The 18084-nt window shown below is 37.8% G+C and overlaps 1 protein-coding gene across 1 annotated transcript in view; it reads right to left on the minus strand.

The window, feature by feature from the left end:
* Positions 1-9740: 9740 nt before the first annotated feature.
* LOC145396411 (glutamate-gated chloride channel-like) overlaps positions 9741-18084 on the minus strand; it is a 73271-nt gene continuing 64927 nt past the window's right edge. The window contains exons 10-11 of the mRNA XM_080269806.1: positions 16279-16332; positions 9741-9980 (exon numbers count right to left, since the gene is read on the minus strand). Of these exons, the coding sequence (XP_080125932.1) occupies positions 9741-9980; positions 16279-16332 (294 nt within the window). The remainder of the gene's footprint in view (positions 9981-16278; positions 16333-18084) is intronic.

Consider the following 18084-nt stretch of genomic DNA (forward strand, 5'->3'; position numbering starts at 1 on the left):
AACCCGACAAAATCTTCTACAGGATTACCCACTAATGTTTAATAATATTCATCTTAATCCTGCATCATCCTTGAACATGCTTGGGGTTTCATTTACTTGGGACTTATCTTGGAAAGATCATATTATATCTCTTGTAAAATCTGCTTCCAAGATATTAGGTGTGTTAAGCCAACTCCATTCATTCTTTACCCCTGCACAATTGTTGACTCTATACAGGGGTTTTATCCGCCCCTGTGTGGAGTACAACTCTCATGTGTGGGGAGGCTCTCCACATACAACTCTTCTCAATAGGTTGGAGTCAAAGGCTTTTCGTCTCATTAACTCTCCTCCTCTTACTGACTCCCCTCAACCTCTGTTTCTTCTCCGCACTGTTGCATCTTTATCTCTTTGCTATCGCTACTTCAGTGGTCACTGCTCCTCTGAGCTGTCTGCATGCATTCCTTTACCTCTACAACGGGCGCATAACACCCGTCTGGCAGCAAACTCTCATCCCTTTTCTGTCCAACTCTCTAATGCAAGAGTTAACCGTTACTCCCAGTCCTTCATTTATGCAATAGGTCAGCTCTGCAACTGTCTCCCTCTGTCTGTATTTCCTGCTTCCTATGATCTCCAAGCTTTCATACGCAGTGTGTCCAGGCATCTCGAAATGATCGGACCTTGAATTTGGCTCTCTCTTGTATTTTGTTTTTCCCTTGGAAGGAACAATAATTGCGGGCTCGCGTCCTTTTCGTTTCTTCTTCCTCACATAAAAAAAAAAAAAATCCTTCATCATCCATCATCATCACCTATCACCTATCAACCATCGTCCATCATCAATTGTCCTCACCCATCATTCAAATTCATCCATCATCATCATCCATCATTATCATCCATCATCCAGCATCCATCATCAGGCATACATTATCATCTTCATCCGTTATCCATCATCATCATCGATCATCTATCCTTCGTCCATCGTCCATCATCACTCCACCATCATCCATTGTCATCATCATCATCATCATCAGTATCATCCATCATCTATCGTCAATCATCATCCGTCATCGCCTTCATCCTCTGTCAGTATCACCCATCACCATCATCTAACATATTCGTCATCATCCATCATCATTGTCCATCATCATCATCCATTATCATCAGCAATTCATGTATCATTCATTGTCTATCACCATCACCATCCATCAGCATCATCCATTACAATTCATCATCATCCATCAATATTGTCAGTCATCATCATCGATCACAGTTCATCATCATCCATCATCTGTCATCTGTTACCATCCATTATTCATCATCCTCATCCATCGCCGATCATCATACAGCATCTATGATGCATCGTCCTTCATCCACCATCTGTCATCCGTCGTCCGTCGTTCATCATCGTTCATCTATCAAGAATGATAATCTATCATTATCATCACCATCATCATCCATCACACATCATTGTCCATTATCTATCACGATCATCCATCGTCATGATCTGTCATCATCATTTATCATCATCAGTACTTAAACTCAAAAGACGACGGTGTCGTGTACCATTCCCACTTTTGTGTGGGAACTCAAATTCCTCACTTGATTACTGGAGGCGAAACTTGCTGTGCCTGACCGTGCGTTAATGCCATCTGTTGAGGAAAAGACCCACCACAGGTTCGCTCCCTGCCATCCACCCCCTCCCCAACCCCACACACACCCACCTGTGTATCGATTAAGCTGCCATCTAGCGATGGCTGACGCCGAGGAACGTACGGTTTGTTGCCGGCTGTACAGTACACCACATGTAGCCTACTGTACAATTATACTGTATAAAGCCACACTATCCACGTACAGTAAAGTTTAACAATGTCTGGCCACAATTACCGTGTTAAAAAGAGACTCTTTTTTTAGTGTTGTGGAAACATTGCTTTTTATTTATTTACATAAGTATTTATTTTGCACGTTGCGACTACTTATTTTGTTACTTCGTGCTACGTGTAAAGGGTTATTCTCTCTCTCTCTCTCTCTCTCTCTCTCTCTCTCTCTCTCTCTCTCTCTAGTTATCCGTTTGTTTATTCTCTCTCTCTCTCTCTCTCTCTCTCTCTCTCTCTCTCAATAGGTATCCGTTTGTTTGATTTCTCTCTCTCTCTCTCTCTCTCTCTCTCATTAGTTATCCGTTTGATCATTCTCTCTCTCTCTCTCTCTCTCTCTCTCTCTCTCTCTCTCTCTCTCTCTCTCATTAGTTATCCGTTTGATCATTCTCTCTCTCTCTCTCTCTCTCTCTCTCTCTCTCTCTCTTTCCCCTTCATTAGTGACTAAGCCTTACCTCAAAGATGAAAGCTCGAACGGTATGTGCTGCATCCGCCTCTAATAAATCCCTTGTCCGAGGCCACAAAATCCCTCCTCCTTCACGACAGACCGCGTCAAAACTTATTCTCCAACACTGAGGTCACGGCTGCCAATAACAACCTCCTATGTAGGGTAAAGTAGGGTTTGCATATTTAGTATCTATAGAACTCAGACCACAGAGAAAGTCCATTCTCTGAGGCTGAGCATTGATTCTGTGAGCTGATTGCAACTCATCTTTTGATGCAACGACTTGGATGCTAACACACACCAGTAGTACTGAATGAACAACGCTGGAGCTATCTTGTTCAGGACTGGTGTTATGATTTTATGACTTACTGGTTGGCCCTGTGCAAAACCAGTAAGGTATATATATATATATATATATATATATATATATATATATATAGATAGAGATATATATATATAGATAGATATATATATATATATATGTGTGTGTGTGAGTGTGTGTGTGTGTGTGTGTGTTTTGTCTAATTTCTAGTGTCCTATCTGTTCGCAGACTGAGATTAGATCTCCCTTCAGCAGTTCACTAAACACAGCCAACTTGGCCAAGAAATATACTCATGTAGTATACTCCATATCCACTGATTCTGGCTTTTGTACCACGGGAGGTCTCCCCAACACTGATACCAAAATCTTCTAGCAGCTGCAGAAATATAAAACACATCATGTTTTAAAAAGGATAATTGTCAGAACTGAAATCGTCTGCATGTAACCAGGGCAAAATGTCAGTCGCCAACATATTTAAATAGTGTTGCTAGCTAAGAAACAGCGTTGCCAGTAGCGTCTGGCTTCGAATCCTGGTGCATGCAGCTGACGCCACTTGACACAGATATTCATATACCCTGTGTGGATTATTACGTAAAACAATAACCTTGGGGAAGCACCTGTGGTAATATGGATGATGCACATGCTGCGTATTACAGGACAGTGGGCGAGTTGCTTGTCACAGGCTGAAATGCATAAGTTATAGAAATCGGCAAAAGCTAAGCGCCTTATGGCATCAGTATTTTCCTTTGATGAGAATACATGCAGTCGTATAGCACTACAATAATATTCAGATCTTCATATAAATTTGTTAAGGTAACGTTTCCCACGCTATTAGAGATCCTTACCATTATCTCTTTCATTGGGTATAGCCTAGTCGTGGTGATCCCAGATTACCTCGCTAGGATTGTGTGACTTGAGATCTTTGTGTCCATTCTCTCTCTCTCTCTCTCTAAGGTAACATAAATGCAATAAATTCGGAGCTTTATTATGCATACATCTCTACGTTATACAGAGAAAATAAGGATTCCAGACAGGAGGAGGAGCCGAGGCTTTTATACTTACACCTATATACCCCACATGCAGAGGAACAAAAGAAAAAGAAAAAAAAGGAAGAAAGTAGAACAAATTTTTGACTTGGATATTAAAACTGTGTTGTTGGAATTTCGTGCAAAAACATCTATCATATTTTATATATATTTTCATACAAACTGACATATACGTATATATATAGTATTACTCTGTAACTAACAATGGACATGACTAAATAATTTCTTATCTATCTGTAACAGTTTCATATCTGGTTAAACATTTATGTCACTAAAACAGTCACTAGACTATTATTCATTTTCTTTAAAGTGCTCGAAAACTGTTGACGTGCTCGGAGAATAATATTAACAATAGTCACTTCCAACCCAGCAATAACCGAATAACAACAATTATAGTACTAGTATTTGTATTCACCATGATATTAACAGGAATGTTAATTGCATTAATATTAAGGATAACCACCCCGTGTTAATAATAATGATAATAATAATAATAATTATAACCTGAGGATTAGCAGCAGCAACCCCAGTAGTAGTGGTAGTAGTAATGATAGAAGTAGTAATAATAGTAGTAGTAGTAACAATCCATCTTCAATCCAGACTGAACTTTTCTTTATCCATTTCCACGTTTTTCCTAAAAAGTAGTTTTTTTTTTTTTCCTAAATGAACTGCCTCATGGAAGACAACAAATTTACGTGAAGTAACCTGAGATAACAAGAAATAAACATGACATATTACATAATTCGATAGCTTATTAATACGACAGATGCCAATCATATATATATATATATATATATATATATATATATATATATATATATATATATATATATAATCTGCTTACTGATAAACTGCATGTGACACCTTGACAACTAAACAGTTGTTTAAAATTACTTTTTAATTTTGAAGACATTATTGTATTTAGAAAATATTCAGTTTTTCTATCTTGTGAAACCAATTTGGCATTTTTTTTTTTTTTTATACACTGATCAGCTGGCAATGATTTTAAATGAAAATGTTAGGTTTTCGTATTGTGGTAAATTATGTAACAAAAATTTTTAAATTTAAATTCTTTTCTGATATATATATATATATATATATATATATATATATATATATATATATATATATATATATATATATATATATATAGCCTACACTGTATATATTACACGGGTACTATAGCCAAACTCTGTTCGTTGCAGCGAATTCTTATAGAATGTTTCAGTATCTGAATGAAAAATGGAATAATAATAATAATAATAATAATAATAGTAATAATAATAATAATTCCTCTGATTCATGCAGCCATAGTAGCAGTAATAATAATATTCACTATGGAATGAATAATCAGTTATCCACCGGATTTTAAATTAATTAATAATAACATAGTTACTCCATCTTACTCCTTAATAGTACCATTTTGACTAGTAATACATAGTTACCTTTATACTAGTATACATGCCACTATTAGCCAGACAAATCAAGCGGGGTGTGTGTGTCAGCAACTAGCAAAAGCCCCTAATAAAAGGTATTGCTACTAATTATGTTTCTTTATCACTGTGTTGCCCATTTTTGGGGTGTGTTACTCACAAGGATTTTCTAAGGGGAGGACTAAAATAATTTGTATTTATGATTCTTAACTTGTTGCTAAATCAAGATATACTCGTGCTTCCAGAATTTATTGAAACCATCTGTACACTCATGAGCCATCATTTCTACAAATTCACATCATCTCCCTTGGCTGAAGGGACATTATAGGAAGGATTTCACATCAAACAATACCTTTTCTTGGTAATTCGAAGCATTTCTATCCTGGCTGGGTAGCCATTTCATTCCAAAATGTTCGTCTGGCAGTTCAGCAAAGCTTCCAAACTATTGCATTTGCATTCGACAACTGGTTTTCCTTCAGTATGATACCCTGGATAGAGCATCACTCCAGCCAATGGTTGGATTAGAAATGAAGATCACGACTGCACGATGGTAGGGCTTCTTTTAATAATAATACTGGACAAAATACAATGGACTATAGTGATAGTTTCTTAAAACTACCTTTTATGCACAAATGTTTATTCAGTCTTGTTATTGCGTTGGTGAGTAGAGCAGTCAAGAACCAATTTGTTTTTAATTCATGATGAAAAAATGTTTGTGAAATTTGAGTTTGCATTAAACTCTGAACGCCAAATCTGATCTTGTATATAATTTCTAAAAAATGGATCTCGTTGAGCAGATTTTAATTATGATCTATGTTGTGAATTGTTTTGTTAGCAGTTAGGAGTAGAGTTTGTTTTTTTCTGATTAAGGAAATCTATTCTCCTATTAAAAAAAATACATAATAACTTATTGGACATATGATAATAGGCTTTAAATTAGTTAAGTAAAGAATGGGAATTTAAGCTACTGTTTAATGCATTAAGTTTTGAATTTTAAGAATGACAGCTTTTGACAGCTTTAAGACAGAATTACAGTACTAACAATACAAAAAAAAAATCGTAGTTTTGCAGATATAGTAAGAATATAAAGTAATCTTACAATACTATTTTATTTTGGTTTAGGGAGTTTCTAGTTAGAAAAGTTTACAGTATCTTTTGTACAAAGATTATTATTTTAGCACTCTTAGCCTACAGATGTAATGTGTGACTCTACTGATACACTACAGATGTGGCTATATCTAAGGGTTTTAATCGGCTGAGGCTCAAGTTCACTACCTCACTCTTGTAGGATTTGTCAATACTTGTTTGAGGCAGCTATTTACCCCTTCATTCTTAGTTGTTGTTGTTGTTTTTTTTTTTACCCAAGATGTAAATATAATGTTCTTGTATCACCTTTTTGTAGTTTTGTTATTGTCTTATTTTTCTTTTTCTCTTAAAATGGTTTTATCATCTTTTATACTTAGTCATTGTCATTGTTTATAAAACCATTTCTAGTCCATAGTTATGTCTTTCTTTTCTTCTTTTCCATTGTTCTGCTCTGAATTTTATTGGCATATTTTCATTCATTCTTTTAATCTTGTTCGTTGTTTTAGGTATGTGCACATTTTCTTACAGTGTTCTTCTGTAGTCAGTTTGTTGTTGTTGTTGTGTGTGTGTGTGTGTGTGTGTGTGTTTTGTTTTAAGTACTTATATTTTTTTCCTTGTCTGATATTCTGGTCTTTTCAGGATTATTTAGTATTTTTTTCATTTTAATTATCATATGAATATTACTTTCTTCATAGCCGTTATACTTTTGATGGCATTTAGCCATGTGAGGAATTATCCCCTTGATTACTCACTTTTTATGTGGTCTGCATTTATTTTTGGTCTGCCATTTCCTTAATAATATTTTTCTTTTGTTCTAAGTTATTTTAATCACACATATTCTGATACACATTTTATTGCTCAGGCCTCATTTTATCAACTTGCAGCTTTATTCTGCTTTTAACGACACTTCGACTGACGCTAATAACTGCCCTAAAGTCTTATATCACATTAATTTATTGTCGTTGTAAAAGTGATGTGACGATAAAAGTTAAGAATTGGCTTTATTAGTTCAAAGTACTGCAATGTCAATGTCAGTTAGCTTTATTTACAAAGATACGGTAGGTTTCATTTCTTGATTCACTGCAAAGTCAGTCATCTTCCCTCATCTAAATCATTCACATCACAATATTCACTGTTTTTTACTTAACTCGTTACCATTTGCACTGGAGTGTTTTGTAGCTATTCAATATGTAATTATCAACAACAGTACCTCACCATCTTACCTATCACAGTTATTAGCATCACAGTCCTTAGTATCAACCATCATTTGCCAAATCCATCATTTTCTTCATGAAATAAGTCACAAGATTAGGCTTGATAACACCGTCAATTAAACCGTAAATTATCAGTATACATTACAGTCCAGAGGTCTGAAATCGAGTATAAAGTCAGACAGACAGAATAGGATAAAGAGATAGATGTAGACAGGTAGGCAGAAAACAGACTGGCTCTTGTAAGCATTAGTATCATACCATCACCCTTTTTAACTCATGCAATATCTATAATCAGCTTTCTGATGATAGACAGAGAGATGAATAGAAATGTAGGTGCATATATAGGTAGGTAGAAAGAGAATCTAACAGATCACTCAACTCTGACATCATCCTAATACTGTTCGTCAGATGTATGCTGAAATGAACTTAGTCATTACTTACACTTGTATATTTATATACAAAAATTCTGGCTACTATATACACTACTCACAATGTCCAAAAGGCTGTTGAGCAGATGTGATTATGGAATACAGTTAAGATAATCTGTAATGCCTGTTCTAGACTGAAGGTGATTGCCAGCAAAACAAGTATTGTTACTTATACTAGTCTGTGTTTGGCGCTCTAAAACATAAGATGAAAGTTTTTGGAATACCGTACTATATGCCTCATACCTGTAACCAAATATTCTGTTTTGTGTAATGGTTTAAAATGAATTAATAAGGAATCAAAAAGAAATTTTATTAAATGAAAAACAGATAAATTCAATCCAAGTGGTGAAACATATCCCTGTACATTTTCACTGAATCTGTAGGTAGTAAAACTTGTTTTGCTGACTGCACTTTAGATATTATGCTAGTATATACCTGTCATTGATCATGACCCTAAGAATATTCAAGCATTGTCTTCTCCACTTTCTACTTTTCTAAAATCATGTATGAAGTTCTAGAAATGAAGTGTGCAGTGAAGTATTTATTGAGAATTTATAATGCATTATTGGTGCTATACTATACAAGTGGAATAATTTGTCTGTAGTAAATGGAATGGAATTTCCCGTTAAGAATTGCGTGTTCAGAAAACTACTGTATATATTGGTAGTTTTCTTTTGATAAAATACTAAAACAAAAAATCAGTTACTTTCATTCTTACTAATTTAACATTTCTTTGGAAAATCTAATCAGAACTAGAACATAAATATGACCAATGCATTATGCTCAACACTAGATAAAACTATTCCATTTTTCATCATTTCAGCAATGTTTAATGAATATTGCACTTGTTACAAGTTTTCCTACTTCTAACTTTGGTAATGATTTGCACACAGCACGATACATTTCTGTCAATATTACTGATCTGAATAAGTATTTATTGCAGTATCCTTAACTTTCTTATAAATTTTTAATATCTTTGTACATAATCTTCCTTAAAATTGCAAGCATATCTTTGGCACACCATGATACTATTTACACAACCTATGAGCATTTTATACCAACAAAATATCTTCTAGATTAGGAATGTTTGTATGAGTTTGTGTTGACATGGGAGACCTATATATGTATGGCTGTTACTTAATATGGGTATATCTATACATGGTCACCTACAGAGTATGGTAAAAAGCACTATGACCTAACCCGTACTTAATGTTATCCAGAATCTGCTTAAGCTTCTGCATCTTGGATTATGCCACTATTGTGGTTCACAGATCGGTAATGAAATGGAAGAGATGGGACACAGATCGAGAGTTTAGTATTTTCTCTTGTCGGGAAATGAGATTATTGTCATCGTTTTAGGGATATATCATTGAAATTAAAATATGAATACCAAACATGTAATGTGGGAGGGCTGGAACTGTTTTAATTTTATGAAATCTCTTTATGTAGGTTTGAGATAAAAATAATTATTTTGAACATTACTCCAACATTAACACCGAGAGTGACACTGGTTTTTCACTAAATGTTAATTTTGTAAATTTTAGGCTGTAACTAGCAGTCACTAAACTTTGTAAGACCTCACCAGTTTGTGACTGGGTTCTCATGGATTTAATTTTTCTTACCACATTACCTTTTGATTGTTAGAAATTCTTGCAATAATATATATTTTCATGCTTTATTTATCTAAAAAAATTGGGCAATGTCGTGAGGAACTTTGAAACTTTCTAAGAAGTAAAACAATTTTGGTCTTTAGCAATTATTATTGTGTTTATTGTTAAATTTGCTTTTTAGCATGAAAGAAGACAGTCATTTGAAGAATTCATAGACTTTGCTACTTTGCTTACTTGCATTTTTTTTTTACTTTAATAGTTTGGCATATTATTTTTTTCATTGCCTTGTAATTCAATATTGTTACAATATTTATTTTGTTTGCCCTTCCTCTTCCTCTGTGAAGAGGTATGTGCTCCAGTATGCCATGTTGAAGAAGGCGAAGACAATGGGGAAGGTGATGCGGGAGATTACATCAATGCGCTTACTACGTGTTGGGAACTTGGAGAGCCACGTCCTGCAGCAGTTCTTCCTCGGTGCTGACAAATGGATCTCACACGGGTGGTTCTTATCCCCGCCCATGCCACCGTTGTGACGTGACACCAGCGGCTTCTGTGGCCCAGGCGAGGCAGAAGGTGTGGGATTAGTAAAGAGGGATACTATAAGCAGGGCCTCATGGTCAAATAACTTCAGAAGCAAAGCAGGCCAGGTAGCATTAACAGGACAGGAGCTTCAATAGGGCAGGACATTTTAAACAGAACAGGACATTTTCAACAGTGCAGCCTGGTGGAGTTGCCAGGTACTCAGAAAAAAACATGAAAACACCCTACCTTTCTCTTCAGCTCGGCTTCCAGAGGAGCCACATCAGATGTGGAATAACTTTATTGTCTTGCCGATTTTTGCAACAAGGATGTTCAAAAGACTCCGTGATACTCACCTGGCTCTTCTGTCACCTGATAACCTTAAGTATAGTCTTGCCACAAACATTAAATTACTGGTTTTGTTGATCTCCTCTCCAGAGAATCTTTCTGAGATCCATTATCTGTGTTTTCGAACTTAGTGTCTGTAAGACAAATCTTAGTTTCTTCCATTATGTAACTCTTATAATTTAATGTTTCTTGAAATATGTATCTTTGTTACACTTTTGGTCCCTGTTACCATTTTGTTTGTGATGGTTGATTATATTTCTTTTTCCAAGTGTTTAACCTTGACATAATCAGTGGAGAATATTCTGTAGTATACCATGTTGAATCCATCCAAGTCTGAAAGCAACTTTACGTCACTAATGCCTGAGGTAGTTCTGTCAGTTAAACAGATGCATGCACTCAGTGTTGCATTGCTAGTCCCAACATCACTATGTAGACTGAGGCTGACTTGGATGTCCAGCAAATTTCCTTAAACTTTCTCTCACAAGAACAGTGCATCGTGTAACGATCTGTGTGCATGTGGCAGTCAGTTGCCACCATTGGTAATCTGTCTGGTTTATTTGCTTACAGTATATCCATTTGTATTTTAATTTTCATTTACATTGCTACAGGAGAGTAATGATGAAAATAAAGTTATCCAGCTGTTAAAAAGTGCTTGTCTTTCCACTTCAGTCGGGGATAGATGATATGTGTTCATATTCTTTAGCTTTTTTCTAGGAGAAAGTAAGTCAATGATCTCGAATATAGGTAGTTAAATCATTATCGAGTGATGGCTGATGAACTATAAACTTATTTTCAACAAAATCCAGGTACGGATTTGGGGGAGCGAATGCCCTTCCCCCCCATTTTTGGCAGATCAGTGATTACATAAAAGGACAGTGTTATTAACCAACATACGTGCAATGCATAATTATCTTTTTAAACCTGCACGTTCGTATATTATTGTTCTCATATATTTAAAGCAAGAACAAGAGAATGAGCATTGCTATTCTTTAAGGGCATTATGGGATAATTCGGCCAGGAATCACATTCCCCGTTTTTCAAAGTGCTGGTTTCGGTCCTGCTGTCTGTGCTATCAGAGCATGATGGCAGCAACAGGATTCTGAAATCTCTACAGTTAAAGACAGATTTTTGTAGCGATATTGTTGGTACTGTATTATGTCAGACAACTTTAACCATTGGTTGCTTTTTACTACAATTTATATTTTTTATATTATGTGATACTTTGTAAAAAGTAAAGTAGTGAGTTGTCATCCATATTACCATATTACTACTAGGTGGAATGCTTTATTTCTCCTTTTTCCTCTTATCAGGGCACGCTGCAGTAGGTCAATTATTTTTTACTTCAGAAGGTGATGCAACTTTTATATACTCTTTTTCCAAGCAGAGACTCCGGACTGTATTCTCATTGGCTTTCATTTCTTAATACTTCTTCCTAGTTCGAAGTCTCCTTTAGCAATGGCCCTTTATTTAACACTCCTCACACAAATCCACACTTAGTGAAGCAGACTGACTTGGAGTAATATCAAGCAGGATAAACTGTTCTGCAAAGTTCATCTACAGCAGAGCTACTACCTCACAGAGACCCACCCACGAGTGGAGCAAAAAGGGCCTAGCGGGACTGAGCAAGACTGAACTAGAAGCTGTGTGTGGGCAGCTAATGGCCTCTTCTCACCGAAGCTGGAATCAGACATTCTGATGCAAAGTTTCATTGGGCGCACATTCAGGTCAGACCATTTTTCATAGCCAACTGCATTAAGGCTGGCAATGAGAAATGGCTTGCCCTAAACATGATACACCAAATCAAGTATTCTAAAATATCCCACAGTTCAACAGTGCGTCAGAATACAGGGTGGTCTATACATGCATCACCTTTGCTTCTTACTCATGCTTTTGTAATGTGGGGAGGGCTTAATCATCATTACCAGTTTTGACTGCATCATTTTCTATTTCCCAAACCCATTTCATGTTTTTTAACATTTGAATTAGAGTGTATCCAATCACAGCATGTCATGAGGCAGCCAGATTATAGGTGCTGCTCTTATTAATAGATTGTGCCGTCCCCAGAACACACAAGATCTTTCCAAGCCTGCGACGTATGACAGGTTCGTCTGTATATTATGCCTCCGAAACAGGTACCTTGCATGTTGTGAGGACGATTCTATCTAATGCTGTTATAAGTGAAATATTTTAGCTGACTAATATACTGTATACGGTACATAGATAGATAGATAGATAGACAGGTAGATAAAGGGATAAATGGAATATGGAATGCAGAGGCTGATGCAGGGTAGACTTTGATATTGCTCACTAAACCGTCCCTACAGCATACAAAAATTCGCCCTGTAAGACGCAAAAGGGGGCAAGTATGAGCCTCCCTGCATGTCCAGTTCCTTCCTCAGGACGTGTGGGCGGCTAAGGCTTATCTACCGTGCCACACTCCGCCAGACCAACACAAAAGCCGACACTCTATGGGCCGTGCTCTCATCAGCTTAGATTCTCCAATCCCTTCAGTCCGGTGACGTACTGTTTTGTATATTTTCACTACTTCCAGACGATTCTTTTCATCTTAAGAAAAATCCTTCTTAACGGAAGTGTTACAGAAAGTATATGTAAATCATCCACTTAAGGAACCCTCTCATTCTGAATATCATATGGAGACAGCAAGAAAGAAATATGACTCCTTCACTCTGATGAAATACTAATTACTAACCAACTCTAGATAACTTTTTTTTTTATATATATATGAATTAAATACAACATTTAAGCCCGTTACAAATAAAGCACGCCATGCATCTGACTGAGCATCCTCGGGTAACAGCAAGATTAATATGAAGATTCATTCATTCATTGCCAGACGCCATGTATCCCAAACGGGGTGGTCAAGGGCTTAGAGTTAATTGTTTTACAGGGAGGGGCACTAATCCTCCACCAACCCCACTTGACACGTAGGGAGAACGCAAACAGCATCTGGTGTTCCCAGGCGGTCACCCATCCAAGTACTAACCAGACCCAACGTATGTTGTTAATATTGTTTTTGTTTATTTGAAATTCTTGCTAACATTTGATGATTCAGTTTGACTTTAAAAACAATCTCTATCACTACTACAGGTCAAGGTGCCAGAGAAGGAAGCCTTCACACGGTGGTTTGTACAATCGCCCTTTAGTTCTCACTCTATCACCCAAAATCAGGATGGTGGACGGCAGGAGACGGGCAACTTCAAGCCTGTAGTACACAGGGTTCACGTTCAAATGAGCCTGGGGTGGCAACAACTACTACTATTGACTAACTACACTACTACTACTGCTACTACTACTGCTGCTGCTGCTGCTGCTGCTGCTGCTGCTGCTGCTGCTGCTACTACTACTACTACTACTACTACTACTACTACTACTACCATTACTGCTGCTGCTGCTGCTGCTGCTGCTGCTGCTGCTACTACTACTACTACTACTACTATTACTACTACTGCTGCTGCTGCTGCTCCTGCTGCTGCTGCTGCTGCTGCTACTGCTACTACTACTACCACCACTACTACTACTACTACTACTACTGCTGCTGCTGTTGCTGCTGCTGCTGCTGCTGCTGCTGCTGATACTTCTACTACTACTATTACTACTACTACTACTGCTACTACCATTGCTGCCGCTGCTGCTGCTGCTGCTGCTAGTACTACTACAAGTCTTCCTTAATCGGAATAAAACAGTCTGGAGACAGGGAGATTTAAGTGTAAAAAAAAAAAAGTAATCATATTGAAGCGATTAACCCATTCACTCTAGTTTTTTTCTTTTTTTTTGCTTCTACCGTCTGCCTTTATTCAGAGTACAGGAGTACCAAAGTAGTTAAGGATTAATAAATATAATGTGTTACCCTTTCATTTGGAAAAGTTTCTCCTAAAGTAAATAAAATCATTTCGATATTGTAGACTTAAAAAAAAAAATGCATATCTATCGAGGTGATCGTGTTGAAGGGACTAACATTCTCCTGGGTATAGAGGGGACAAGGGATTTTGAACGTGCTACGGGGTGAAGTAAATTAGCAAGGAGTATGTGTTTAGACTCCTGACATTATCACTGGCATGTTGTCTATTTCACTCTTGCTACCCCCTCCCTCCTATTATTTTATTAATATTTGAAGATTTATCAAACTACAGGGGATAAATACAGCCACCACGTTTGGACTATCGCATCCTAACACCGTCTGGTATCAGCAAGAATAAGCAAGAAGACACATCATCACCATCACTGGGTTAATCGCTTAACTAAGATGCATTTCATATTATCTAGTTGGTGGCAGAAAGGGAGGTCTTAATGTTGTGTCACCGATTTAACCTAAAGGCTCTACTGACTGGTTTTACAAATGTCTCACAACTACTTCTGTTCTCAGAAATGTATTATCCGAAATGAGAATGGTGGACGGCAGGAGAAGGGGTAGCTTAAGCCTGCAATCCAACGAGTTCACTTTTCAGATGCACCCAAGGCAACAACAGCAATATACTTTCATTTAATCAGCAGACGGTTTTATTCCGCTTAGGAGAGACTTTTGAGACTGGAGTGGTCAGACATAACCTTTAACAGTCCTTTTAGTATTTGGAAGAGTTTCAGAGATTAATAAAACTATCTGAAAGTAGTATACACAGTCACCGTATCGAAGGGTTTATGTTTTCTTGCTACCGCCCAATGTTTAATATTCATATTTAGGACGAGCCTCTAACTGAATGCGTTAATGGAAATTGGTCATAAGCCCTGCGCTACTGTAGGTCACTAATCACAACGAGAAGGAAATAGTCTCGTTGGAGTTAGAATAAACTTAGAAACTTTGGGCAAAATGGATGGACGCGCAGCAAGCGAAAACACCTAACTTCACTTTGATCCATCTTCTTTAATCTATTTTTCTAGTCAGCCCTGTATAATTTTGCCGAGAATTTGGAGCTGTGGAGGTTAGATAATGCACCTTCGTTGACACTTTCCCAACAAAGGTACTCTTTTGGATTCAAGAAAATCGCCGGGTGGCAGAAAGATTAAACTGGGTCTAAAAAATTCACTCTGTTAATGGAGTAAGAGGTTACATCCAACCTCTCCAAACAGGAAAGCCTCTCCAAAGTTTAATATAAATGTCTGCAGAGGGCATGATTAAAAAGAAAAAACATGGAAGAGCTTTAGCTCTTTGTTTTTCTTACGTTACCCGACTACGCAATGAGAAACTAGATAAAATGAGATTGGGACTGTAATGTATATAAATGTCTCTGTTCTCTTTTCTTGGAGATTGGAATAAAAGTTTTGTTACCTATCCTGCCTTTGTTTAGATGTACTCTGACAGTGATGGCTTCTTCTGGCTACAGACCAGTATCATGGGTGTAGTTTGCTATGGATTCCCCAGCCTAATTTACAAAATTCATGGGGGGAAAAGCAAAAGAGAATGCAGCCCTTTTTCTCTCATATTAAGGCCTCTATGAAGATGGGATATGAGTAGTCCGAAACGCTAGGGAAATGCAAAACTTGACCTCTCTAATAAGGTGCCGTCTTTTCGTAATTGAATCCTGATTTTACTTGTCAATTATAGCAACTTCCGAAGGGCCTCTCGGAGTCCTGTTCATGAAGGTTAACTTCCACTCCGAAAAGTCTCTACTTGTCTAACAAGGTCGACTGGAGGTAGTGGTAAGCTTGAAAAAAAAAAAAAAAATAGGATCACCAAAAGGCGGTCTATCCTACCCTGGCATTAGCCAGCGTCCAGTACAAAGTACGTCATCGTCCTGAAGGGATACATAGAGACTAATTTCTTCACCCTCAGTAAGTCTCTCTCCTTAGCTTAATAAAATAAAGTACATCCTCGTGGTGAAGAAGTTAAGCTCTTCCCTTATAACACTTCCAGCCATGTAGCAGAGGTCATGGTTGAGAAGTGTGCCAAGGTGACGAGAACACGGCCTTCCTGCTGGTGGTGCGGGTGCTGCCTACAGACAAGGTGGTGGTGGCCCCGTACTCACCGTGGTGGCCATTAGATAGTCCATCAGGCGACGGGGACGGGAGGGCGGCGCGGGCTGGGCGGGGCAAGAGTTGAAACCTTTAGAACACCGGCCACCCACACCACACTACCAGGCTACTGGGGCTACTGGGTTACTGGGGTGGAGTTACTAGGATAATCGTGCCAGGGAACATTAGAAGGATTACTTCTACTTTTCTACTTGGAAATTGGAACGACTTGCAAAAATTTTGGAACTGAGGAAGAAGGGAGGATCATCTCTATAATCCTACTGGGAGTGAAATGCAAGGATTTGGGAATGGATACATGGGGAGGGATATTTCTAAAATGCTTGGAACAACGTGCAAGGGCTTGGGATAATAGGGACAATGAGTAGATTATTTCCAGTTATTTCTATTCTGCTATCTGTAGAAGGAAACAGCTTACAAGGCCTTGAGAAAGCAGTTACATGAGAATTATTTCTACTTTGCTACACTGGACTGGGAACGAACTGCAGAGGCTCAGGTTAAGGGGGACATTGAAACATATAAAACACTTGCCTGCCACACCATACCACCGGGCTACCAAGACTACTGGGATGGGGCTATTTTGTTACAGGGGCGTTGTGCAAGGGTTTGGACACCTAAGACATTGGAAGGATTATTAGCTACCTGGGACTAGGACAGAATTTGAAGGACTTGAAAACTGGGAACTATCAAGAGAGTTGTTTGTACAATACTACAAGGGCTGATTATAATCCGCAAAAGCTTGGGAAGAGATGGACTATAGGACGATTATTTCTACTTTGCTATATGGAGATGGGGAAACTTTGCAAGGGCTTGGGAAACTGGTGAACATTTGAGGATCGTCTTTATACTTCTACATAGGACTTGGACACAGTACAGGGGATTGGATGACTATGGACATTGAGAGCATTGCTTCTACATTGCTAAGTAGGACAAATATGTGAAAAACTAATTAAATGAGGATTATTTCTACTTTGCTTCCTGGAGAATGGGACGACTTACAGCATTTGGGAAACAAATACATTGTGCAGCCAAACCAATCTACCAGGCTAGTGAGGCTACTGGATGGGGTGACTAGGGGCATTATACAAGAAATTAGGATTTAAAGACATGGAAGGATTAAATCTAGTATCATACTGACTCTGGAAAGGGCTTGCAGGAATTTGAGAATCGAATCGTCTGTATGTTGTAACAGTTGGTATGTGGATGGGGCTATAATGCTACTGGGACTTGAAATATTAGGTATTAGGTAACCTTGATAGGACTATTGCTACTTTGGTGAGGTTGAAAATGACTTCCAGTAACTTAGCTTTAAAGACTGAATTCTTTAGAAACTCCCCCACCACACTACCAGACTACTTTGACAACAGAGTGGGGTTGTAATGTATCTAGCGACATTGTGTAGGGCTAGGGAGCTGCAGACATTGAAAGGATTATTTCTAATTTGCTACTAAAGGTGGAGGCAACTTGCAAGACCAGGGAAATTAGGGGCACTGGGTAAATTTTCAGTAATTACTACCTGGGCTGAAAAACATTTGCAATGGCTTTGGAAACTAACACTAAAAGCTATAAAATACTGAACTCGGCACACCACAATACCAGGCAACTGTGATTACTTGTGAGGAAGTTGTGCTGTGGCTGAGGAATTTGAGACATTAGGAAAATTAACTGTGCACTGCTAAGGGAGACAGGGCAGACCTGCAAGGGTTAGAGATACTGGTTCTGATGAGGATTATATCTACTTTGCTATCCAGAGAGACATGCAAGAGCTTTGGTGATTTGGAAAGTTCTAAGAATTATCTCTG

This window comes from Coenobita brevimanus, chromosome 4 (genome assembly GCF_032717465.1).
Source record: "Coenobita brevimanus isolate Jiangsu-jjx chromosome 4, ASM3271746v2, whole genome shotgun sequence".
NCBI lineage: Eukaryota > Metazoa > Arthropoda > Malacostraca > Decapoda > Coenobitidae > Coenobita > Coenobita brevimanus.